Raw genomic sequence first — 25,362 nt, forward strand, 5'->3', positions numbered from 1 at the left:
AAGAGATTCTATAGGCCATAGAGTCCAACCCATTGCTCAATGCAGGACCTCTACTAGAGTCTCCCCAACAGGTAGCTGTCTGTACTCTTTCTGAAGGCATCCAGAGAAGGATACCCTACCACCATTGCCAAACCACTCTCACTATCAAGAAGTTCCTTCTAATGTTCAGTTGAAATCTGCCCTCCTCAAAGCCATTAGACATATTTCCACCCCCTGGGGCAGCAAACGACAAGCTTTCACCCTCCTCTTTTTGGCAGCCCTTGAGGTATTTAAAGAGTGTGATCTTGACTTCTCAATGTACTGTACACCAAGCTGAACATGCCCAGCTCCTTCAACATTTTATCATATGTCTTGTTGTCCATACATCTTATCCTCCTTGTTGCACTTCTCTGAACTCGCTCCAACTTGTCTATACCCTTGTTAAAATGAGGCACCCAGAAATGACAGCAGTGCTACAGAGAAGGCCTGACCAGTGCAGAATATAGGAGGATTGTTACATCCATTGATTTGAAAACTATGCTTCTATTAATACATTGGTTTCTTGGCTGAAAAATGCAACCAGTGGTTTCCTCATCATCAGCTATCCTGGCCAGGGCCAATGTAGTTTGATATTTGAAGAACCACATATTCCCCCCTCCCATTTTACCCTCACTGGGACCCAGTGGCATCATTAGAGGGGTGCAGCAGATGTGGACTGTATTGGGTGACACTCCAGATATACATCTGTGGAGCTGTACACCCAATGGGACTGACGTGGTTACTGGGCAAGTGAGAAAGGACTTTTCATGCCTTCATTTTGATTTCACAGATTAGGCAGATCTTAAGAAACAGTACATTTTAGAAAGTAAAATGCAGATGAACTAAAATCAGGTACTGCACAGCTTCTAAGCATCCTTTGACACTTCTATTTGTTCTTGCTTTTGCTCCCCACCCACTCCCCCTTACGTCTATTTAGTATCCATGTTATGCAAAGGGCAATTTAAAAAATTGCCCTTTTTAGCATAAATGGTTTTTACATGAATGCATATGTTTAGCACAGCAATCTAGTTCTTTGTGTTCTATGCATTTTTCCAATGAAGACATTTCTTGAGCTGCAGCACAGAATTGGGGTAATAAATCTTATCCTATTCACTCCACGAGAAAAAAGTGTACAGCAAAACGAATAAAGGGCATTATCCATTGCCCCTCTTTACAAAGCTCAAAGAGCTGAACATCCACGCATTAACCTGTTCCCTCTGTCTCTCCATTTTCCTCCACTGTCCATGTACACACCACAGTCTAACTACCATTAACTGCTGCAACAGGAACCTAGTGTGTGGTGCAGGGCTCTTCCCAGACATTTCCATGTCTGAGATGGAGAATAAAAATAGTTTTCCTTGTTATGCACAATGAAGCTGATCAAACCAGCAGCTGAATCTTTATCCAGTACAAAAAATGGGTCACTATCTTCCAGTGTACCACAGGGATGTTGGAAGTGAAGAAACATGCACCTACACTTGCAAATAGGGATAATAGGTGAAGTCAGGAGGTTGGGGTTTCCTGGTGTATCTCCTTTTTGTCTTGTCTGTTGCTTCTTCCAAACCTATAGACTGATACACCTCAAGCTTGACTTCAGTTCATCTCACAAAACTGTTCCTCCCCTCTCCCCCCACCTCATTGAGGCTGTATCTACACTGAAGAATTAATGCAGTTTGACACCAATTTAACTGCCAAGGCTCAATGCTATGGGATTTGAGATCTGTAATTTTGTGAGATACAGTGTTCCCTTGCCTTACATAGGGATCCATTCTGGACCCCACCGTATAAGGCAAGTTCTGCCTATGCTCGAGTCCCATTAAGGATAATAGGGCTCATGCACGTGGTGGCATGGTGGTGTGAGTGCCGTGGGCGCGCACGCCATTTATTGAATGGTGCAGGGCTTTCAGCATAAACTGGAAGCCACATAAAAGGTGCCTGTGTATGATGCAGGCACACTGTAATTAGCTTCTCTGTCAGAGCACTCTACAAATCCCAGGATCACATAGGATGGAGCCATGGCATTAAAGCAATGTCAGACTGAATTATTCCTGCAGCATGGCAACCTGTGAGAGCAGACCCTACCTTTCCTCTCTCTCAGATATGTATTTCACTCTAGTAGAACTGTCTTTCCAGTGAAGAGAGTCTTTTATTGATGATGCCAGAGACCGATTTACACAGGCTAGTCTAGGAGGTTCAAGATTGATATATGTCAGTACATAGTTCTTTCTTCCAATACTTTGCTGGAAGCTGCTGCCTGATGGGGCTGCCTCACTTTGCCTTGTTTCCTAACACCCATTCGTCCTGCTCTTTGCAAGAAGATTATCCATGTTGCAAATAGCCTAGGTGCAAGGATTGTTGCATACTACTGTGGAAAGTGTCCAGAGGCTCCCCATTCTAGATAATGGGTGATATGTTCTAGAATGTAGGCTTAGGGCAAGGTCTGAGTTAGAGGGAATTGGTAGGCAATGGAAGAGGCCCATAAAATGATCCAAGAGACAGGGTTTTCAGATGCAGCCTGATTTAACACTTAGACTCCTAGACGTTTTCCTGATGTTCTGCTTTTTGAACAGTAAAAGTACAAGAAGTTAAAGAGGAGGTTTTTTTTTAATGCATACAACCTGAATGTCTTTGCTGCCATTTCAGTAACCTTTATCAGCAGTTAGTTTGATATAAAGGATATCTGAAGTTTAGGAATTTACAAAGCTGAAATTCAATCCGCAGGGACTGGTAATATCTCCACAAAGAATTTCTGAATGGCTTGGCTTTCAGATTTCCTAGATATACAGACAGTGTAATGGCAGGTACAGGCTATTAACTGAGAATGAGTTCAATCAGTCTTGTTGAAGAATCTGAAAACCTTACCAGAATAATTGCTGCATAATAATAGCTCCATCTTCTTTTTACTGCTTGAATAGTGTTGAATTTTGTAGATTGGGGGGGGGGGGGGAGAAGAATCCTGTTAGCAATGTTGCTATTACTAAATGCAATCAGACGCTCTTAACTTAGTGATCATCCATTTTTCTGGTACTGTGTTAGAATCTGAGAAACTAAACAAGATAGAGACTGAACAAGACAGAGTGTGACAAATCTTTACATCCTTTGCTCCAGCCTCTATAACCTATGGATGATGGAAGCTGCAGTACAAAATATTTGTTGGGATTCAAATCAAGGGCAGCTGCACTGAAGCAAAGATTCCCTAACCAACTTGTGGCACTATAGAAAATGACTAGCTTGGAGGACAGGGAATCAGAAAAGGCTGTCCAGTGCAAATTATTTATTTATGAAATTTTCAAACCACTTCATTCATATCCAGGTTTTCAAAGCAAGTGTCCTATATACTTAGAAACCAAAGATGCAAATATTAGAATAAACAGAAATATATTAATACAATTCTGGATGGGATTTATAATTCGCAATATCACCTTACCTTGGCACCTGTGGAGTGGCCAAAAGTACCTAGTGAGTGCAGCAACTGGGATGAAGAGTGTAACTTTTTCTGAATTGGCTGCTGAGGTGACTGAGTTTGATGTGTCTACAGTATACAATCAATATTTATTGATTAGCCCATAGGCCATCTCAAACTACCACAATACAAAATACAAAATAGATAAAATTCTATATAATTCTATATTAAACTCTATGTAAAACTCTAAATAAGAGTTATATAAGATAACATAAGAGGGAAATATGAGGAAATAAGAATAAAAATATAATAAAACTATAGATACAAAACTATATATATATATATATATACACAAAACTAATAAATCACTCTATAAGGTTCTGTGTAAAAGGTTAAAAAAAGATATATGGGTAGACAATAATAATAATAATAATAATACAAAAGTCAGTAATACGATAAATAGTCGGAATAAAGTTACAATCATACATCAAACTTCTTCATCACCCTTGCAATTTACCCTAATCATCCCCACATATCTAGATCTCAGGTGTATTGCTTTGCTTATATATCGAGCTGTAATGAAAGATATTTTTGAGTCTTGACCGCTCATGAAGTATGTTGTTCTAATGTGGGTATACCAGTACATTGTTCATTTGATATATGGACCGAGATACAGGTCTCTTTCCTGCTGGTACAGTTGGCAATTAAATAATATGTGAGCTATATCCTCAATTTCATGATCGCCACAAATACAGGTTTGCTCATTATAAGGAATGCCATTAAATCTCCCAAACCTTACCATGGTATCAAGCTGTTCATATCTGACACAGGTCAATATCTCCCTCAGGTGTTTTGGCATTTGAATTTTTAGGTAGTTTGCTAATTGAAAGGTCAATTTGTATTGGCTCAAGCATTTTAAATTATCTACCTTACTAAGAGTGGCTATATCCTTTTGGTCCTCAATATCCAGTATTCTTTGTCTCGCATTCTTTTTTGCTTGGTCACTGAATGTACAACATACAGAAAGACCACAACTTCTTATATAGTTTGTTAATTGGGCAGACCAAACTGCTTGTAGATGGGATTGTAACGGTTCAAAGAGACACAATTTTGGAAGTCTATCTGGCTCCATTTCGTTGATTTTACACCAATAATTAAACACAGTATACATTTGTGACCCAAACAGTATCCATCTGGATTCCCTCTCTTCCTTGCTCTTTGCTCACTAGTTGCTAATTTATGCATTTTATTGCAAATCCATGGTGAGATATTAAAGCTGATCTTTACTTTGGGGCCACAAGTGTAGCCCTAAAGAAGTGATGTATTGCAGATTACATTTTAAAAATTAGGAGATGATGATGGTAACATGATGCAATGCTATTTCAATAGGTTGGTGTCTCACACTTGCTATCCATTGTTTTGGAACCAGCCTTTCCAAACCCCTTGTGCAATTTCAACTGTCTTTGATGCAGAAGGGAAAAGGCAGGCCATGCAGCCCTGTCCAAATAACTTTGAACCATCCAACCGCATTTATCAGTGCAGCTCTCCCTACAGAATCTCTTCACAGGTAAGTGGCAGATAAAAATCCAAATTCGCAGCTTTAGCTATTTACTTTTTCCATTCATCAGTGCAGCTCTTCCTACAAAATCTTTTCACAGGTAAATGGCAAATAGAAATCCAAATTCTCAGCTCTAGCTGTTACTTTTTCCATTTGTGATGTCATCAGAAAACCGCTAGCTTTTCAAAAGACTGATAAAGTAGTTTTTAGCTCTATAAGCCATATGTAACTATCATGAAGAGTTTCTAAGAGGCTTTCCACACTGCCAAAACAATCCAGTTTAACACCACTTTAACTGGCCTTGCTCAATGCTATGGAATTCTGGGAACTGTAGTTTGTTGTGGCACCAGACCTCTTTGACAGACAAGGCTAAATATCTCACAAAACTATAATCCCCAGAATTCCATAGCATTGAGCCAGTTAAACTGGTATCAAGCTGGATTATTTCAGCAGTGTAGATGCAGCCTAACTACTGAATTCATTTCCAATATCATCAGTGTTTTTGGTTGCAGGCTGTCATTTTCTTCACTTTGTAAAAATGATCTGCTCTCTGTGTATTCTGAGAACTATGAAATACCTTCTATGGGCTTTATCACACTAGCGAGATCCCATGGGAAAACAAGATTTAAAGGAGAGTTAAATTAAATTAGAATGTAAACAGAACCTGCAAATTCGGGAGGTTTATCACACCGAATTGCTGCTAAAGTGAAATGATGCGAAGTTAAACCAATGTTAAACCGGAGAAAAACACCACCTTTTTACTTTCGGAATTTCCTGAAAGTAAAAGCTGCCATTTTTTCTCCAGTTTAACTTCACATTGTTTCATCTTAACAGTGACATTGTGTGATAAACTTCGGGCATTTCTGGGTTTACTCCAATTCAATTCTCCTTTAAAACCCGTTTTCCCACTGGAACTCACTAGTGTGATAAATTAGTTTAGGTTTTAGCTTCCTGTTCCAGTTTTAGCCTGGCAAGCTTGACATAAAGACATTCATACTGTTCAGGCTATTGACTGAATTCATGAACAGTTAACCTGGGTAATATGATAAATGAGACTTTAAGTTTGTATTTCCTTGCATGTGTTGACCTCTGTCTCCTTGTCCTGCTGGATCACAAGTGGAATTCTCTCTATGGTTCAGAACTCTGCTATATCGGGATCCAGATTAAACTCTTAAATGTGAATTACAGCTGGCCTTTTGGTATCCACTGGGGCTTAGTTTGAGGACCCCTGATGGATAGTAAAATCCATGTATTCTCCAAGTCCCATTATAATAAAATGGTGCCCCTTATATAAAATGGTGAAATCAAGGTTTGCCTTTTGGAGGTTTGGGGTTTTCATATATATATATATATATATATATATATATATATATATTCAAGCTGGAAATGATTGAATCTGTGGATGTAGAATCCATGGATACAAAGGGATGATTGTATCTGGATGATATAACTGAAGTGTTTTCAAACCTTATAGTGCTCTATAAATACTCTATTACAGAGACACAATGGAGTTAATTTTTATGTTGCATCTCCAAAGGGGCATGTTTTCAAAAACCAAAACCTAAACAAAGCAAGGGGGGGGGGGGGAGTCCTATGTGATTTTATAACAGAACTAAGGCACTTTGAAATTCATTGGGGAAAAAAACATCAGAAGAGATGGAAATTTTAAGGCATTAAGTAGAAACTTATATAGCTTTTGCTTCTTTGTGCTTTGGGCAACCCAAAAGACTGAACCATTTATCATAATTGTTAAATGTACCATACCTTTTTTCATCTATTTCTCATATCTGTTCTAGAATGTTAAATGTGGATATATATATATATATATATATATATATGTGGTGTCTTTTCCTCTCCATCTTTAGGAGGCTGACATAATGAAAGAAATTAAAGAAAACGGGCCAGTGCAAGGTAAAGAAAAGGGGAGCAAATGTTGGCCTCTAGATAGATAGATAGATAGATAGATGATAGATAGATAGACAGATAGATGGATATACAGATAGAGGCACCAGATCCTGTTTGCTCTTGGTGGCTAAGCAGGATCAGCCCTGTTTAGTAGTTGGATGGGAGACTGCCAATGAATACCAGGTGCTGTAGGCTAGATTTTAGGAGGAACTGGCAAAACCACCTTGCTTAAGAAAACTCTGTGAAATTAATAGTGTCGCCATAAGTTGTTCCTGCATCTTCTGCCCAGCTCTCCCCTGTCAAACCTAAGAGTATTGATAGTGTTTTTCATCTCTGTTCTATATTTGTTTTTTTCAGAGAAAAGGAAGGAGCTGTGCCTATTTACTCCCTTGGCTAATCTGTACTGCATAGAGTCAAACCTCCTCTGAACAAATCTTGCCAAGAAAACCACATGATAGGTTTGCCTTAGGGTCACCATAAGTCAGAAATGACTTTGAGATACACAACAACCAACTCTAGTCAGGATTAATCAATAGGATTCTAATCAAGCAGTTGTGCATTCATGGATGGTAGAAACTATTCCTTAGTATTGTCAAGTGTACCACTTTATTCAATGGAACTGCAGGAATAGCCACTGTATATTCCCACTGTATGATGGGAAAACAAGGAGCCACACTGGCAGATATGCAAGTGGCTTTACAATGTTGGTGTTCAGCAGAATTGTGGTAAAGCACAACCACCATATAACTGCATGTGTGTAGATTTACATCTCACAAGTATGTTGTAGGATTTCAGAAAGCGAGAGGGGAAACTAATGCATGATAAAGACAAATTTACCATTTTAAAAACTACCAAGAAAAATAAAGTGGAAGACAAGCTACGAACAGTGGAAGCCAGTAGCTCCCATGTCAGCAAGAAAGGGAATTGCCTCTGGGTTTAGACATGCACTTTAAAAGAGCTATCCAAGATGCTTAACCCTTCCTTCAAAATAGGGTGACCACCATCACTGTCTCCAGATTAAAATTTGGAAGGATTCATCCCACACCCATCCAATATGAAAGCCACCAGCTATCTACTGATTGTGGGGAAAGTACAGAGTAAAGATACATTCAAAAAGAGCAAATAATTTGACTGGAAATGCAGAGAAATTAGAGGCAAGCAAACCATAGTATCAGTATTTTGAAGATCCAGTCTATCAAGTTTAAGCCAACTTGAAGTGGTGTCTGTACTTCTTTCCAAATGCCCATGTGTGTCAAGATGAATCAAGATGGTCTCAGTTGTTTCTGGCTTTTAGTTAAAACCTTAACAAAAGAAAGAAAGCATGGCAATGGGGAAATGTAGACATAATGAAGCAAGAAGCCAAGAAATGAAAATATAAATAAAAAGGACATTAACTGGAAGAAATGTTAAGAATGGGAGGACAAACATAAAAAGAAAGGAACCATCACAATGTCTTTTGCTTCTATTTAAACAAGGAAATGTCTTACACTTACATTTTATTTTCATTAAACAATACATCCAACGGTGTCAGATTGTCATGTTAACATTACATGTAAACATTCTTCCAAATACAGAAATACACCAGACCGCACCCTATATTAAATTCCAAATCTGACTAATGTATCATATATTTTCAAATATTATTTGTTTATGCTTAGAATGTCAGACAAAATTTTCCAAATGACTAAGTGATATGACAGCAATGAGCAATAGATAAAATTAGAAAAAAATAAAAGAAAATAAGCATTATCTTTCTTTCTTTTAAAAACATTTTTTTAGCTGTCATGCAAGTATATGAAGACTTCTTTCTTTACAAGAGTGGGATTTATAAACACATTTGGAGTAGAGACGGGAAAACACAGAATGGTTATGAGAAGAGGCCACATTCTGTTAAAATTGTTGGGTAAGTGAAGCAATGGGTGTTACCTATGTAATATACAATGGTTAGATATTGAACGATAACATCTAAGGTTTTCTTCCGATGGCAGACTTTCCTTGGTTTCCAGGCCAGGCCTACAATTACGTAAAGTGAGGTGGTTGCCTTGGGTGGCAGATGCTGTGAGAGAGGGAGTGAGGGCAGTTGATGGAGGATAAAACTGTTTGTGACACAACTGGCATTGGGCCACAGAAGGTGCTCTGAGGTGCATGCATGGAGATAGTACTTTTCTAATGTTATTGTTGACTGCCAGACTAGTCAGTTTCTGTACATAAAATGCTAGTGATCACCATCTTAGACTTTGCCTTGGTCTCAGGTGGCAAAACAGGACTTGTCCTCTTTGTTTTGCTTCCTTCACTTCACTGTGCCAAGATCAGGTCTTGTTTGGCTCCCTCTCATTTTTTCAAAGCCCATAAGTAAGTAACTGGTGGGGTGTAGGCATATTATCGCCTATTAGTTTTCCCCTTTTATTTCTATTTCCTATAGCCCAATAAAAGTGAAATAATTGTGTTTTGAAATAAATCAATACCCTTCTATGCTTGAGGGAAAAATCAAATTATTTTTCTTAATTCGAAACTTCACCCAGTATACTAGAGGTACAATATTTATATTTCTATCTCTAGCAAGAATGATTTTGGTAATGGCTTAAGGATTTATTATCAGAGCAGAGGATATGAGACATCTTGTAACTTGAGCTTTAAAACAGGAGACACTTAAATATTCAGGGAGCTAATACAGTAATTTCCTAATAAAGGAGCTTGGAGTTCTAGAAGTTGAAAACAGTTCCAGGAAATCGGTTTGTGTTTGCCCTAAAGACTTGCTTGAACACTCTCTGTGTGTGTGTGTGTGTGTGTGTGTGTGTGCGTGCGTGCGCGTGCGCGTGTGTGTATGCATACAGATATATGAGAGATAAGGAGGGAGAAAGAGAGAGAGAATAAAAACCTTTACATATACTTTTAAATGTGACAATAGTAAAATCAGTTCTGTGTCATGGATTCGCAGGAAGTTATCTTTGCTTGACTTCAAGATATTATTTCTATAGTCATGTAAAGCAGCTTTCCCAACCTGGCACTCCCTAGATATGATAGATTATAAATAATGGTAGTTGCATTCCAATCCATCTGGAAGATATGAGATCAAGGAAGACTGATCTAAAAAACTGACACTGAATGAAATGCTTGTCTTGAATAACTGACAGTCACTGTTTCAAAGCAAAACATAGGAAATGCTATCAAAATTACTCCCATCCTGCTTTCATCCTATGTGTTCAGGTTATTTGGACTTGCTTGCAGGTTCCCAAACTTGCTGCACACTGCTGAGCTCATGAGACTATATTTTCTTTTCTTTGAAAATTATCAGTATGCACACCTGTGTATATGTCTTCTGATGACAACTTTTCAGAAAGGAAGCCTGAGCATGCAACCTAATGAGTTTCTTTTTTGCATGTGTTTTATTTATTTATTCCTCCTAGAAAGAGACCCAATGTGACTCACAAGCTAATTTTTTTAAAAAAACCTTTACAATAAGAATTTAAAAAACAATTACAATCATCTAGTTAAAACAGTATAAAATTAACATTAAAAACATACAAAGTTAAAAACATATCTAAAAAACACAAAGCATATAAAAACCACCATGTCATTATTATATCAGTTTTAAGTCAATATACCTACATGGTCATGTGCATTTATAATCTCCATTCACACTGCAGAAATAATCCAGTTTGCCACCACTTTAATAGCCATGGCTCAATGCTATGGAATTCTGGGAACTGTAGTTTGTTATGGGACCAGAGCTCTGACAGAGAAGACTAAATGTCTCACACAATTACAGATCCCAGAATTCCATAGCATTGTGTCATCATGGCAGTGAAAGTGGTGTCAAAGCACATTATTTCTGCAATGCAGACAACCCCCCAGAAGGAGACACTCAACATAAACTAAAACCTGTGCTTAAATTCTCTGACTACCTGACTCAAATTCTCCCAGAAATAGAAAGTAGAAGGAGTGGAAGACGCAGGTTGAATGGGGGGAAAGGGGGAACGCTCCCATCCTGAACCTGATAGAAATTGAGCTGTTATAAAATATGCAGCCATTTATTTTGCCCATTTGTTTTGTAGGCAACTATCCTGCTGTCTTAGTAATGCCAGAAATATTTAGCCCATAAAGTTTTTGTTAGGTTAGAAACATTGGAGCCTCTTATATTGTTCTTTAGTATGATTAAATTACAGATTCTGTGAATTTCCCCTTACCCACCATTTTGAAGGGGACTAAACATGATGCAGAGAAAAGACATATACCCACAAAGAAAATGCAAGGGTATATTGAAGTGGTGAACAAATTAAGCTCTAACAGAACTGACTGCAAGGGCTTTAAATTGTATATAGTGGGCCCTTGGTATCCACTGGGGTTTGGTTCCAGGACCCCCCATGGAGATCAAAATCCACGGATACTCACATCCCATTACAGACAATGACACAGGAAAAAGGTGTCTGTTATATAATATGGCAAAATGAAGCTTTGCTTTTTGACATTTATGTTTTTTGGAATATTTCGAATCTGTGGATAGTTGAATCCTGGGATGGAAAATCTGTAGATTTGGAAGGCTGAGTGTACAGGTTCATCAACTTTTCTATTTTGTTACTTCAACAGAATTAAGGTTTTACTTTTATAGTTTAATTGCATTTTAATAATTACTTTTTGAAGGTTTTCACTCATGTCTCTCTAGGTGCTTTATCTGAACAGCTTTTAATCATACAGTCCTAGTTTAGGGGAAGAGGAAGATTATAAATGAATGGATGAATGACTATAAATAATAAATGGCTGGTATTCAATATTGGAGTAAAGAATCCATAACCTAGATCTGTAACTTCTCTGTATCCACTAATTCTACATACACAATCCACCTTAAAAGCTAGCAGCTGCAGCAGGTGAAGGAGGTTTGTTCAGCTGGTGGTCAGGACACTGGGATGGTGACATTTCCAACCCCCTTCCCCTTATGCTGGGAGTATGCCTTTTACTCCTGGCTTTTCCCCCGTTTGATAATCTCTTTTGACTCATGGTGACCTTGTGGATAAGACATCTCCAAGACCCTCTGTCATCAACTTCACTTCTCAGGTCCTGCAGGTCCAGGCCTGTTTCTTCCCTGATCAAGTCTAACCCTCGGGCATGTGGTCTTTCTCTCTTTCTACTGCCTTCCACCTTTCCTAGCATCATTGTCTTTTCTAATTATTCATTTTCCTCATGATGAGGCCAAAATACAACAGCCTCAATTTAGTCATCTTGGCTTCCAGGGAGAGTTCAGGCATACTCTCTTCTAGGATCCATTTGTTTGTCTTTTTGACTATCCTCTGCCCTCTTCTCCAGCACCTTATTTCCACATAACTGTGCTGTGCATGGCATTTAAATCTTAACAATGTGTGGAACATCTTTTTTGCTGTTTCACAGAGATTGGGGATGACAGCTCCCTGAATCCCTCAGCCATCATGCCCATCAGACTTGCAGTCCAAAAGTAACTTTCCTAGATTTTGCGACCATGTCATGTGTTAAGTAATGTTGCCAAGGTCTGCTAATGTGTTGTGAAAACTGCACACCCTTGAATATCATAGGAGCAAGCTGAACACTATCTCTGCCAGAAGATTTCAGTTGCGTTATTCTCAGAAAGTTGAGAATAAAACTATTATGCCTGGCAATGCATACTACTGACGTATAACCACAGGGCTAGAACATTCACTTGCACTGTTTAAAGATAAAGAAGAATATAAGTTCAAAGAACAGCATCTGAACATTATTCCTCTATGATTAACTCTAATTCACAAACCTTTAATGTTCTAAAGAATGAATCATCACAACAGTCAGTTCTCCTGCTGAGCAATCCTAGGACATTCTACCCATTTAAACGAACCCCCCAAAATACAAAGAAGCTTTTTGCTTTTGTGTGCTTTTCAGCCTTACTAATTTTTTCTTTTTTATCCATTGTGATCTCTGTGTTGTTTGTTTCTTACTTACTTATTTAAATATTTTAAACACTACCTTTTTCTCTGATGAAAAACAAGATACTGCACAACTATAGTTAACTGGGGGGAAAAGCCACCAAAAACATATTATTGTCATTTTAAAAAGAATGGCAACCAATGGAATGCAGCAAAACAGAATCAGGCGAATTGCTTGGACAAAAAAAAAAAAGAATTTGAGATGGCTGGCACTGAAATATGTGCCCTGTTGGTACCAGCTGCACTTCCACAGGGAGAGTTGGAGCATCAGAACCGAGGAAGCTCTTTCATTTGTGGACAAGGAATGTACTTGTCAGAATGAGAAAAAAACCTTTGCCTGTCAATGGGACAGCCAGGGGAGCAGTCTAGTCTCCCTAGGAAGGGAGTCCCAGAATCTCAGAGCAGCCACCCAGAAGACCCTCTCTTGCATTCTCACCAGACATATCTCACTAGTCACAATACTGGTGCTCCCCTCCCTCCTCTGCTGAAAATCCCCCAAAAATCCCTCACTGCAGGTTATGTGCTACCCTAATTTAACACAATAACATCTTTCTTAGTGGAAGCTATGCTTGCTGGTGAAATACTTCTCATGTGAAAACTTGGATTGTTCCCAATATCCGTCTTATGTCAGTTATGAATATGATGTCAGCTGTGCTACAAACCCTTGTGGAAGGAACTGAGATTATATCTTGTACATGGGAAGCTTTACACTCTTTTTCCTGCACATCCTAAGAAGGAAATGTGTGTCACTCACTTGTCTGGCTCCTTCTTTTTCTCAGTACAGGAAACTTTGAAGTATCTTCATCTGGCCTTTCCCCTCTCTACCCCCTCATAGACAGCCCCTCCCCAGTCACATTTATTCTTGCCCAACTGTGGCCACCACTGTAATCATAAGCAAATCCACATTTTCAAATGGACCCTCATTAACAAATAGTCACAATACTGGTGACTATTAACAAATAGTCACTCCAGGCTAAGGCCTGGAGGTGGCCATTCAGGTGAAGGTGCCTATAGAATCCTGTTTTATTTCCTCACGGTCAAATGCCAAGCCTCCATAAGCAACCAGAGTCTCTACAGTTCACTTGCTCAGCTACTGCTACTCCATCCTTTGTTCTTCGCTTTGGCCAGATATCTCATTCCAGGCATGGATTCTCTGTGTATCCACAGCTTGCTAGTGATTTAGTTTCTGCTGTTGGTTAGCCCTCACTTTCATTGTCCTTACTGCTCTCTTGCAATTAATCTCATTCTCTCCCTTCACACTTTACTCTCTGGTTCTGCAGGAGGTACCTAATGATACATATAAGAGACACCAGTACATGATGTTAACTTACTTGCTGGTGTAGCTGTCTTTTACATGTTGGAACAATAAGAAAGTTCTCTTTTCCATGTCCGGAGCTTCATTAAACTGAATTAAAATGCATAAAAATGTTTTGTTATGCTAGCCCCTGTGCTTGAAGTTGTTTGAGAGAGTGTGAAGCTGTTTGAAGGCATATATATCTGCTATCCAAGAAAGAGACTCATAGGCTTTCTGATAGTGCTACACTCAATGAAGTTATATTGCTAGAAATTTATTGGCTGTGTTGAAAGCCATTCTTTCTTAGGATGGAAAAGAATAAAGTAACTGTCAGCTTAACAGGAAAGTTAGTTTCTTAAAAATTGTGACGATGGATAGACTTTCAAAGTTTGGTGCTACAGCTTTGTTCAAAAGCTCATAATTAAAGTTAAAACATATATCACTGGTTTCTGGAAAACTTTCCCTTTGCACCCTTGCTATTTAATATGGATCCTATTTTATTTACTTTGCATTTACTTTTCACTAGGAGGGGTCATTATGACACACTAACAAAAGCAATTATACCTCCATGCTGTTGGTTAACTTTATTGTGGCTCCCGTTTACATTCCCCCTTGATGGTACTCATGTAAAAATCCTGGCTCTGGCTTGAAATGAATGAATAAGGGTCAAATACTGTGGAAGAGTTAAAATCAGTATCCTGTTTTCCTTCTCTCCCATTGTCTTCACTAGAGAGGAGCAGCCGGAAGATGTTTGTGGAGCTCCTGTTTTGTTTAGAATCATGCAAGATGGGTGTCCTTATAGCCAGCCTTATCAAGATCCAGTTTCACCACATGGATGGGCTAGTTGTGTCAGGGGCGCCAAAGAACAGGCCTTTCTCTTCTCTGTGTTTTACATTCTTCTTTCACTGAACTATCAGATGCTGACCTATTCAGGTTTACTTCATGTCTGTAATAGCACACATGACCAGTCACTGGCAACTTTAGTTAGAAGGATCTGGTTAGCAATGGAAGACATCTGCTTGGGAACTCAGGAAACTATTGCCTGTCAGAGTAAGCAGTACAAGATGGGAGGGGGGGGGGGGGGGAGGAATCTGACCAGGCATAGGTTTGCCTCCTAGGGTCTGTCCCTTTAAAATACTCCCCATTCCAGGGAAATAGAATGTGATCTGGCCAAATGCTTTTCACAGGTGTTCAGCCTTTTTGTGGTCCCCACGGTCATACCCAGCCTGGCTGAGGACTCAGAAGAAGATTCTGAGCCTTAGCCTGGCCCTAGCTCTGTCCTGAGAGCCCCCAGCAGAGTCTGTGGCCTCAGAAGAGACTCAGCAGCCAAACCTCCAAGCAGCAGAGCCTTCAGAAGTTGTAGACATGGGGGAGGATGCCGACATACCTATCTTCAGCCAGAGAAGATCTGAAAGAGTGTGCCTCTGGTGCTTGAGGAGGCTTTATGCAAAATGCCAACTCATCAAAGAGCACCTGCACTAATGACAGCTGATGATAAAAGCCTGGGAAGGATGCCAGAGCTTTTGTCAGAAGCTGCTATCTGAGTTTGCTGGTGAAAGCATGCTCTTCCCTGATCTTCAGCTTGTCTTCTTGGCTTGGACATTTGATTCTCACACTGCCTGATCATTCTGCTTCTCTGGAACCCATGACCTTCTTGGATTACTCAACTATGCTCTTGGTTTGGTCCCTTGGCTTGATCCCATGGACCTTTGTTACTCTACTCTGCCTTTATTTGTATGCTTGTTCGTTGAGGCTTGCTTTAACTCCTCAAGCTCTGTGAGGAGTTCCTTTATTTATTTTTGGATTGGCTATTAGAATTTGGCTGCTTTCCTGGACACCCCCCCCTCCAAAAAAAAACCCCTCCTTAAACTCTGTAGAAAAAGGCTTCACCAGAGTGCACCAATTCCGACAGTACTCTTATGTGTAGACTAGCCCCTACATTTGTGTTGTCTGTCAAGGGCCAATGTCCTCCAATAACCACACTAGCAACATGGTTGGAGAAAAAAATGGCCATCATTTTATTGGTTATAGCTGAAATAGGGTCGGTCAAATACACGGGTCTGGATCCAGGCATCTACCAACCTGCCTGTTGATTGATGAGCCCAACTCTGGCTGGCACCAGACCAAGGGGACAACAGGGCAAGATCTACGTGGGCTGCCATCCATCATGATTCTCTATCATTGGGGAATTCTAGAAAGATGTCATAGCACTTTGATTATTGTTCATCCATCCACTTACCCATCCACTTTATTGGCAAGTTTAAATATTTTCATTATAAATATGCAGACAGGTATTGATTGTGTAATCTATTGAGTGCAGCATTCCTTCTTCCTAAGGCAAGTGCTTGTGAAAGAGGCTGCCTTGCATTGATGTCATTATGTGCCTTACCCGACACTCTGATTAATAGCAAACCTATGCTCAGGTTTTCTTGGCAAGATCTGTTCAGAAGAGGTTTGCCATTGTCCTCCTACAACAGTGAAAGAGTGATACTACTTTTCCTTCCGTTACGCTGGAGAATGGTTGTGGGTTTCCATGGCTGAGCTGGATTGGCCTCCCAGAACCTTAGGTGGGTTATAAACCACCATTAAAGTGAGCGCGTACTAGGGTTAGGAAGGGGCGCTGCTTCCATACCCCCTAATCCTAGTACGCGCTCCGCGTGCACAAAGTGGCGGCGGCCGTTCCACATGGCTGCCACCCTTTTGACGTCTTGGACGCATAGCGTCCAGATGTGTCACGGAAGCGACGCTGCGAAAGCGCGCCTTGCGCTTTGCGGCACCACTTCCAGGGCCTAGGAAGGAGCTCCGAAACGGAGTTCCTTCCTGGTTTGCGTCGCTGGGCGCAGCTTTCAGACGGCTGCGCCCAGCGACGCAAGGGAGAAAGGGGCCAAGCGGCCCCTTTCTCCTCCTCCCCGCCACTGTGGGGTGTCCTTGGGGCTTGAAGCCCCAAGGACACCCCTTTCCAGGTTGCGGGGAAGTGGCCTTTTGCCGCTTCCCCACGGCCCGGAAAGCGACGGATCGGGGCCTCAGCGGCTGCCGTTCTGGCTGCTGAGACCCCAATACACCAGGGAAAGGCGCGCCTACAGGCCGCCCCAAAGGGGCGGTCTGTAACGTGCCTTAGCCCAACTTTTAAAAAATGATTATTTAGTCTAGAAATAGGAAACACAATGGCTGTCCCAGTAAAACAAGTGACAAATCTCATATCAGTTTCAGTCTTATTATCTGCCTTTCTCTTTGAATTCACCTAAGTTGCTGTTACTGTTTCACAACTCAGAATATCACTTCTGAAAGTAATATATTGTGTTACTCCATTCAGATGTGCAAACCATGATGTGTTGCATTACTGCTTCCTAGCAGCACTCCTATCCCACTGCCTGTGGTCAATGCTATTTCACGGCTTCCTTAATGATAACAGGTGTATATCTGTGGGAGCTGAAGGCATAATTGGTTCTTCTTACACCTTCAAGCAAAGGCTCTTGCTCCATAGAATCCTGCTTCTTCTCACTTCCAGTCCCTCCATTATACTGGAGAGAGTGACAGGATGCAACTGACCATACTTCCTACTGGCTCTTGCCACTCTCCCAGAATAATGGATGTAAGGGAAGCAAAGAGTAGCAGGGTTCCCCGCCCATAAACCCAAATAAGAAGGAATGCCTAAAAAAAAGCATTGCTTCTCCCCCCTTCATAACAGCTGGGCAGCATTTGGATAATTTGAGGAAAATAATAGCAATAATATCATGAGTACCCAAAGTACTTTATGAAAGGTAACATTTGCTTTAAAACTCTGTATGGTTTATGAAGCACTTAGAGGCTTTCATCCAATTGTATCTTTCCACTGTTTTATAGAAAAGCTTGTGTTGCTCTTGCTTATGCTTGCTCTTAGAACCTGAGACACTTCCAATGAATAAATGAAAGTTTAAAGCTCTACTGTGGAAGTAATTGCTTGCCACCTTTAATTATCTGAATATAGACAATGGTTTACAGATTATACAATAGATCGTTAATGTTTTGAAATGCCTTTAAAATACATTTTCAATGCACTTAGATTTCTATGCAGTTCCACTTTAATACTTTTTAAGCAGGTTTTAAATTGTGGAGGGGGGGATTGAGTTTGCAGCCTAATCCTCTCTGTGGAGCTACGAGAGGTTTGTGCTGGGCTGCTGTAACTAAAAACCAGACAAGACATTTTGCTACCCAACAGAGAGAACCAAAGAGCACCCTCTCTGCAACTCAACTCAAGCTTAAACCCAGGCTTGAGAAACTGTTTTGATATCTGACACAAGTCTCAAGCCCATCTCCCTGTTAGAAAAAAAAAAAACCTAAAACCCCCACATAATAATAATAAATTAAATAAAAGCAGTTTGTTGCCCTTTTCCGACATTCAGAATTGGCCACCTATAAAAGGTACTTCAGCTCTGGCTAACAATAGGACCAGCACACTCTTTCGTACAAAGACAAGCAGGGTAAGGCCTTACCTCATCTTCCTCTTTGCTTTAGGAATTACAACCTGTATTGCAAATGTATTTTTCTGATGGGAAACGTGTTCCAGTACTATAAAGAGTGAAGCCAATACAATGCTTGGGATAAGGCTGGTGGAGAGCAGAGTTTGGAAAAAAATGCTTTTCTTGTTGGGGATTCTGGGAGCTGCAGTCCAAAAACATTAGTTTTGCAATGTTTGCCCCTCTTGAAAACTTCAGGGAGTTTATTTGGTGCTGTGGCTGTTGCATTAGCAGAGAGCATGCACCCAAGCAGCAGTCTCAAGTGAAAATCCCATATGTTCTTCTGAACTGATTTGAAGATCACATGGAGGTCCTTCCACTAGACCTTATACTTTGAATCCTGCACTTGGTAGGGATGTGAGAAGCTGCCTTACATGGAGTCAATCTCTTGGTCTGACTAGTTTAATATGGTTGGTACTGACTAGCAGTGAAGCTCACCAGGTTTGTAGATAAGGATCTTTCTTTCTTAGTACTACCTGGAGAGGCTGGGACTTTCTTAGTACAAAATGTGCTCTGCAACTGAGCTAGGCCCCTAATTCATTCACTAGAACAGAGATTATCTGTTCACAAAAATGTCAAAATGAAGTTCCAAGCAAAATGTTTTATTATGCATTGATTTATGCCTTTTATTTAACAGCAAAGGGAACGATTACCATTTTGAGAGTATGGTTTCAGCATTAACCTGAGTCATTCAGGATTTATTTTCCCATATCACAGTGCTGTGCCATGTTGGTGAAAACTACTGAGCTAGAGGTACAGAGGAGACTTGAATACAAATACAGAGAATACAAATGAAGCCCAGGTCATAAACTCTGCTTTCAACTCATATAACTCTGTGAGAGAGGCCATTGAAAACCACAACTACTAAGCTCACATTGAGATGAGGTCTTTGTAATCTGTTTGTTCCAGACATGTCTAATGAAGTTATATTTGTTTTGGAAAGGAGATCTAAAGAACTGTAGAAATGCTGTTTAGCTAAAGCTTCAACTCATCCTCTTGTGGAGTAGCATACTGTAATTAGAAAGTACCATTTTGGCATACACTACTGTGCATGCTTTAAAATGTTTATTGTTAGACAAATGATGATGATAGCATTTATTATACATTTGAAAATGAAGAACTAGTAAGTTGGCTCCTGGGCTTTTACTCATGAGGGGAAAAGCCTGGGAGAGAGGAGGAGGAGGAAGAGGAGGAGGAGGAGGAGAAATGCCCATATTAGTGGCCTTGACCTCACAAATAGTCGAAACCACAAATCTCTATGTGGAGGGAGGACTGTGTTTCACTTTAACTGCTCTGACTGCCTCCTGTGGCATTTTGGGTTTTGTACTCCAGTGAGGACTAAGAGCTCTCTGGCTGAATATTTTAAATGTCCCTTCCTAAACTGCAAGTCTCAGAACGAAACAGCAGGCAGCCAGAGCAGTTAAAGTGGAATAGCAACATTTTAAGAGTGTAGTGTGATAATCTCCTAGGTTAAAAGACAATGGCTTTACTTTTCTCCTCTTCCTCCTCCCCCGTCAATGAACAGTGACCATTAATCAAATCCCACAGATAATCAATAAGTGATTTGCCCAAAGTCTCTTATCAAACAAGAGGAAATAGAAGAGCCAAACCTGGAAACTTTCCCCATAAACTCAGTGATCTGCCTGAAGACACACATACTGTTAATATACAACTTAAGTTGTATCATTACTTGCAGCTCCATCACACTTTATGCTGTGGTAGTATCCAGGGTGTAGAAAAGATTCTCTAAATAAGAATAGAAACCTATATTCCATGTTCATCTTGCATTTCCATAATCATTTCACTGTTAAATACAAAAGTGTCTCTGAGCGTTATTGCCTTACAAAAGTGAGACAAGAGGCAGCAAGATAGAAGGGGCTTTCTGTTTATCTCTCCACATGCCCTCAAAGCCCTTTTGTTCTGTTCCTGATTGTAAATGCATACCTTTTGCCCTGCTGGAAAAATCCGTTTCGCAAAATGGATGCTTTTACAACCATATTGCCCTGGAGAGAGAATGATATGATGTGGGAAAGTAAGCAGAAAGCTGTTTCTATCTTGTTGCCTTTTGTCTTTAATTTTGTAATGTTATAAGGCTCTCAATCTTACCTCTAGAATTACTTATTTAGTTAGATGACTGTTGGATTTTATATTTTCAAAAGGGGGCAATCAACTGTTGTATGTGTTTTATCTCAAGAGTCCTAGTTATACTCTGAAATTTGCATGGCATCTAATGCAGTTTAATTTATTAAAGGTTGTGATTCTTTATCCATTCCATCTTAAGACTCTGGTCACACAGACCTCATGGCTTCAACATGGAATCAGCTCTGCCTTTCCCACATTTTTTTAAAATAATCTTTATTGAAAGTTTTATAAAAATTACATCAAACAAACAAACATACATCACAACATAGACAAATTAAAACATATTACCATCAACGCCAACAGCAAAACGAAAAACAGTTTGACTTCCTAGGAAGAGGGGGGACATGTTTCTGTCATACTATTAATCCTAATACATTTAAGCAATATATGTATAGACATTTCATACAAGCTTAATGTAATAATAAACTAACTTAAACATCTGTTTTTTTCTATAAGGTTGCATCTGGGCTTTGATTACATATATATCTATATTTTATTCAACATAAATGTAACTATCTTATTTACCAAACATAGTTAGAGATTAAATTTTCTTTTTTCATATATACCATAAGAGGATTCCAAACTTTTTGTTTTGTTCCAGTCCAGGTTTTTCATTAAACATGTGAGTTTGTCCATTTCCATGTAGTCCAGAAGCTTCATGAACCAGTCCTCCCATGCTAAGTTTTGTCTATCTTTCCAATGTAAAGCATAAAGTAATCTTGCCGCTGAAATCATATAAAATAACAATTTCCCATGTGTTTTTTCCAAATTCACATTCATTATCATGTTTAATAAGTACATTTTGGGATCTAAAAGGAATTTTGCTTTCAAAATCAGTTGGATTTTCTGATGTATCATATTCCAGAATTTTTTTTGCATAGCTGCAAAACCACCACATGTGAATAAAGGACCCTGGGGTATTATTACATTTCCAGCATGTCGGATTTAAATTTTTGTATATTTTGGCAAGTATCGAGGGGGTTAGATGCCATCTGTATTGCATCTTATAATAATTTTCCCTAATGGTAATAGATGATGTATATTTCAATCTTATATTCCAATTTTTTCCCCACTGTTCTAAAGGGATTGTTTCTCCCAAATCTTGAGCCCATTTTACCATCATTGGTTTAATCGTCTCTTCATGCATGTCAAGCTTTGACAAAAATTTATACAGTCTAGAAATCCTTCCCACCGGCTTACCAAAGATAATCTTATCAAATTCCGAAGCTTCAGGGTTAAATCCAATCGTTTTTTTATCTAGGGTAAATCTCTCTTTCAGCTGTCTAAATAAAAACCAATTAACTAAAAATCCCTCCTTCACCAAATCATTCATGGGTTTCATATCAAGTTGCATATTAGATGTATCTTTAACTAAAATATCTTTATATATAACCCATCTATTAGTAAGGATTGCATCATTTCTATGAAAAGCTTCATTAGGGGAAACCCAGAGTGGAAGATTTGGATAGATTATATTTTTAAATTTTGTCCAAGCCTTATAAAGAGTTTTCCTTACATAATGATCCAAGAAGATACGATTTACAGAGATCTTTTCGTAGAATAAATATGCGTGTATACCATAAACGTTATCGGCCATCTCTAAACTTAACAACTGTTTACCATCTAATTTAAACCAGGGCATCATCCACTCAAAGCAACAAGCGTAAAAGTATAGTTTTAAGTTTGGAAGGCCGAGACCACCATGTCCTATCTCATCTTGCATACTACGAAATCTGACCCTCGGCTTTTTACCTCCCCATAGAAATTTACTTATACAACTATTCCATATTTTAAAAGGTGCCTCATTGATCAGTATTGGGATAGTTTGAAATAAAAAAATCATCCTCGGCAAGACCATCATTTTTATAGTTGCCACCTTACCAAGCCATGATAGACCAATCTTGTCCCAGAGTTGTAAATCCATCTTAATATTTTGCCAAGTCTTACAATAATTATTTTTGTAAAGTTCAGAATTCTTAGTAGAAATCCATACCCCTAGATATTTAACTTTATCCATTGTTTTGTATCTAGATTTATGTTGCAACTGTTCAATATCATTTTTAGAGAGATTCATTGTCATCACTGCGGTCTTATCCTTGTTTATAACCAACCCCGAAGCATTACCAAATAGAGTTAAACATCGGTTGAGTTCCTCAACATCATCAATGGGGTTGGAAAGGGAGACGACCAGGTCGTCCGCGTAATCTTTTAGTTTTATTTCATCACCTTTAACCTTGATTTCTCTAATGAGTTTGTTTCGTCTTATTTCATCATTTAGTATTTCCAAACTTAAAATGAATAAGAGAGGGGAAAGAGGGCAACCCTGTCTAGTTCCTTTATATATACCAATAGGTCTAGTACGTTGTCCATTTATAATCAATGCTGCTGTCTGCTTGGAATATATTTGATCTAGCCAAGAGATGAACCTATTCCCCATACCTGTCCTTCGACAGACCTCCTTCAGAAATTTCCAATTTAGGCGGTCAAAGGCCTTTTCAAAGTCAATAAACATCAAGGCTAATTGCTTGTCACATCTTTTTTCATGATATTCAATCAGATTTAACATACACCTTACATTATTCTTTAGATGCCTCTCTGGCAAAAATCCTGACTGATCACAGTTAATGTAATCTTTTAACACTGTCTTTAACCGTGATGCAATAATAGCCGTGAATAATTTGTAGTCTGCATTAAGCAGAGCTATAGGACGGAAGTTTTTAGGCTCAGGGATATCATCCTCAGTTTTGGGAATTAATACTGTATTAGAATTTCTCCATGTGTCAGGCAATTGTCCTTTCCCAATCCAGTTTAAAAGCTTCACCAGGGGATCTGATAACTCATCTGCGAAAACTTTGTAATATTCGGCTGGGAGTCCGTCCGGACCTGCGGACTTCCCAGGTTTTGAGTCTTTTATCACCTTAAGCACCTCATAAATGGAAAAGTCTTGATTTATTAAGGTCATTTGTGCACTGGTAATAGAGCGGATGTTTGTTTGGTCTAAATATTTATTTATTACTTCATTTGGAGTTGCATCCTCTTTAAATAAATTCACATGAAATTTGATAAAGGCATTCTCAAACTCTTTCTGTTTATAGTAAATTATGTCATTGTATTTTAACTTTACAATAGATCTTTTTCTTTTCTCCTGTCTTAATTTATAAGCCAAGAATTTACCTGGTTTGTTTGCGGAATAAAAAAACTTTTGTTTGACAGATTTAAGGTTCCTATTTACCTGATCAGTTAACAACAGAGAAATTTGCTTTTGAATCAGTTTTAGTTCTTGTAAGATTTTCGGGTTACCACTATCTCCCAATAATTCTCTATCTTTTGTTTTCAATTGGTTTTGTAAATCATTTAAGTTCTTATTCTTGTTCTTCTTTAATTGCGCCCCCTTTTTAATAAAAAAGCCACGAATAACCGCCTTCGAGGCATCCCAAATATTATTCAAAGAAGCTTCACAATTTAAATTTTCATTAAAGTAATTTTTCAATACCTCTTTCGCTTCCAATCTTATGCTCTCGTCATTTAACAAAGTATCATTAAGCCGCCAATTATATTTATTAGTACCTATTTTCAAAGACATCATCACAGGTTTATGATCTGAAGTGAAATTTGGCAACATATCTATATCAGCAACATTTGCACATAAATTTGATGATAGCAAAATCGTATCAAGCCTAGCCCATGACTTTTGGGCAGGTGAGTAAAAAGAAAAATCTTTTGCAGTGGGATTCTTCAATCTCCATATATCATTTAAAGAACAAAATTCTGTTAAATCAAAAAAGCTTCTAGGTAATCTCCCTTGTTTAGGGTTGATTTTTTTTACAGACTGTCTGTCAATCAATGGTGTCCATACCCCATTCCAATCACCCATGAATAACGCTGTATCAAAGGAGATGTCTTTAAGTTTATGTAGAAATTTTTGGAAAAAACTGTCCTTGTTATCAATGGGTGCATACACGCCCAAAATTAATATTTTTTGGTCCAGAATATTAGCTAGGATGCCAATATAGTGACCATTATTATCATTCAAAACTTCCACTGCATCAAATTTATTACTAAGGTACAAAACAACCCCTTTTTTTCTTTTATCATGTGCAGAAACATAATGCTGCCCAAACTTAAAATTTTTAAGATATTGAACATCGTTCTTACGAACGTGGGTCTCTTGTAAGCATAAGATATCACATCTTAAATTAGCTAGATAATGGAAAATTCTATTTCTCTTAACATTGCGATTTATACCTTTTACATTCCAAGTTAATACCTTAATTTTCCGGTTCATGGGATGGATCAAGTACGGGAGAAACGTCCATTATTAAAGAATCCAAATTTATATTCACTTGAGGAGAGTCCAAAGAAGATGAGATGTTCGCTTTGTCCAAATTGGTGACATCAATATTTCTATTCTGCCTTGATGGCTCTTTGTCGCCGATTGCTTCATCGAAGTTTGTTTCGTCTATTTCATCTGTGATTTTCCGGAATGAAGTTATAGCGTTAAGATTCGACATGATATTATCCTTGCCATTCATTTCGGGACCCGGTTTGCGTCTAGGGAATCTAAGATTATATTCGGCTGTAGGATTCGGATCTTTGGATACGGTCAAAGTATTCACCTT

At 38.9% G+C, this 25,362-nt stretch overlaps 1 protein-coding gene across 1 annotated transcript in view; it reads left to right on the forward strand.

Moving 5' to 3' along the window:
• The window catches only part of TINAG (tubulointerstitial nephritis antigen), a 59,176-nt gene that overhangs the window by 28,843 nt on the left and 4,971 nt on the right, over window positions 1–25,362 (forward strand). The window contains exons 7-9 of the mRNA XM_089531138.1: window positions 4,811–4,988; window positions 6,845–6,890; window positions 8,664–8,787. Of these exons, the coding sequence (XP_089387264.1) occupies window positions 4,811–4,988; window positions 6,845–6,890; window positions 8,664–8,787 (348 nt within the window). The remainder of the gene's footprint in view (window positions 1–4,810; window positions 4,989–6,844; window positions 6,891–8,663; window positions 8,788–25,362) is intronic.

The sequence above is a fragment of the Sceloporus occidentalis genome, unplaced genomic scaffold (genome assembly GCF_023333645.1).
Source record: "Sceloporus occidentalis isolate IW3139 unplaced genomic scaffold, rSceOcc1.0.p SCAF_6, whole genome shotgun sequence".
Lineage (NCBI taxonomy): Eukaryota > Metazoa > Chordata > Lepidosauria > Squamata > Phrynosomatidae > Sceloporus > Sceloporus occidentalis.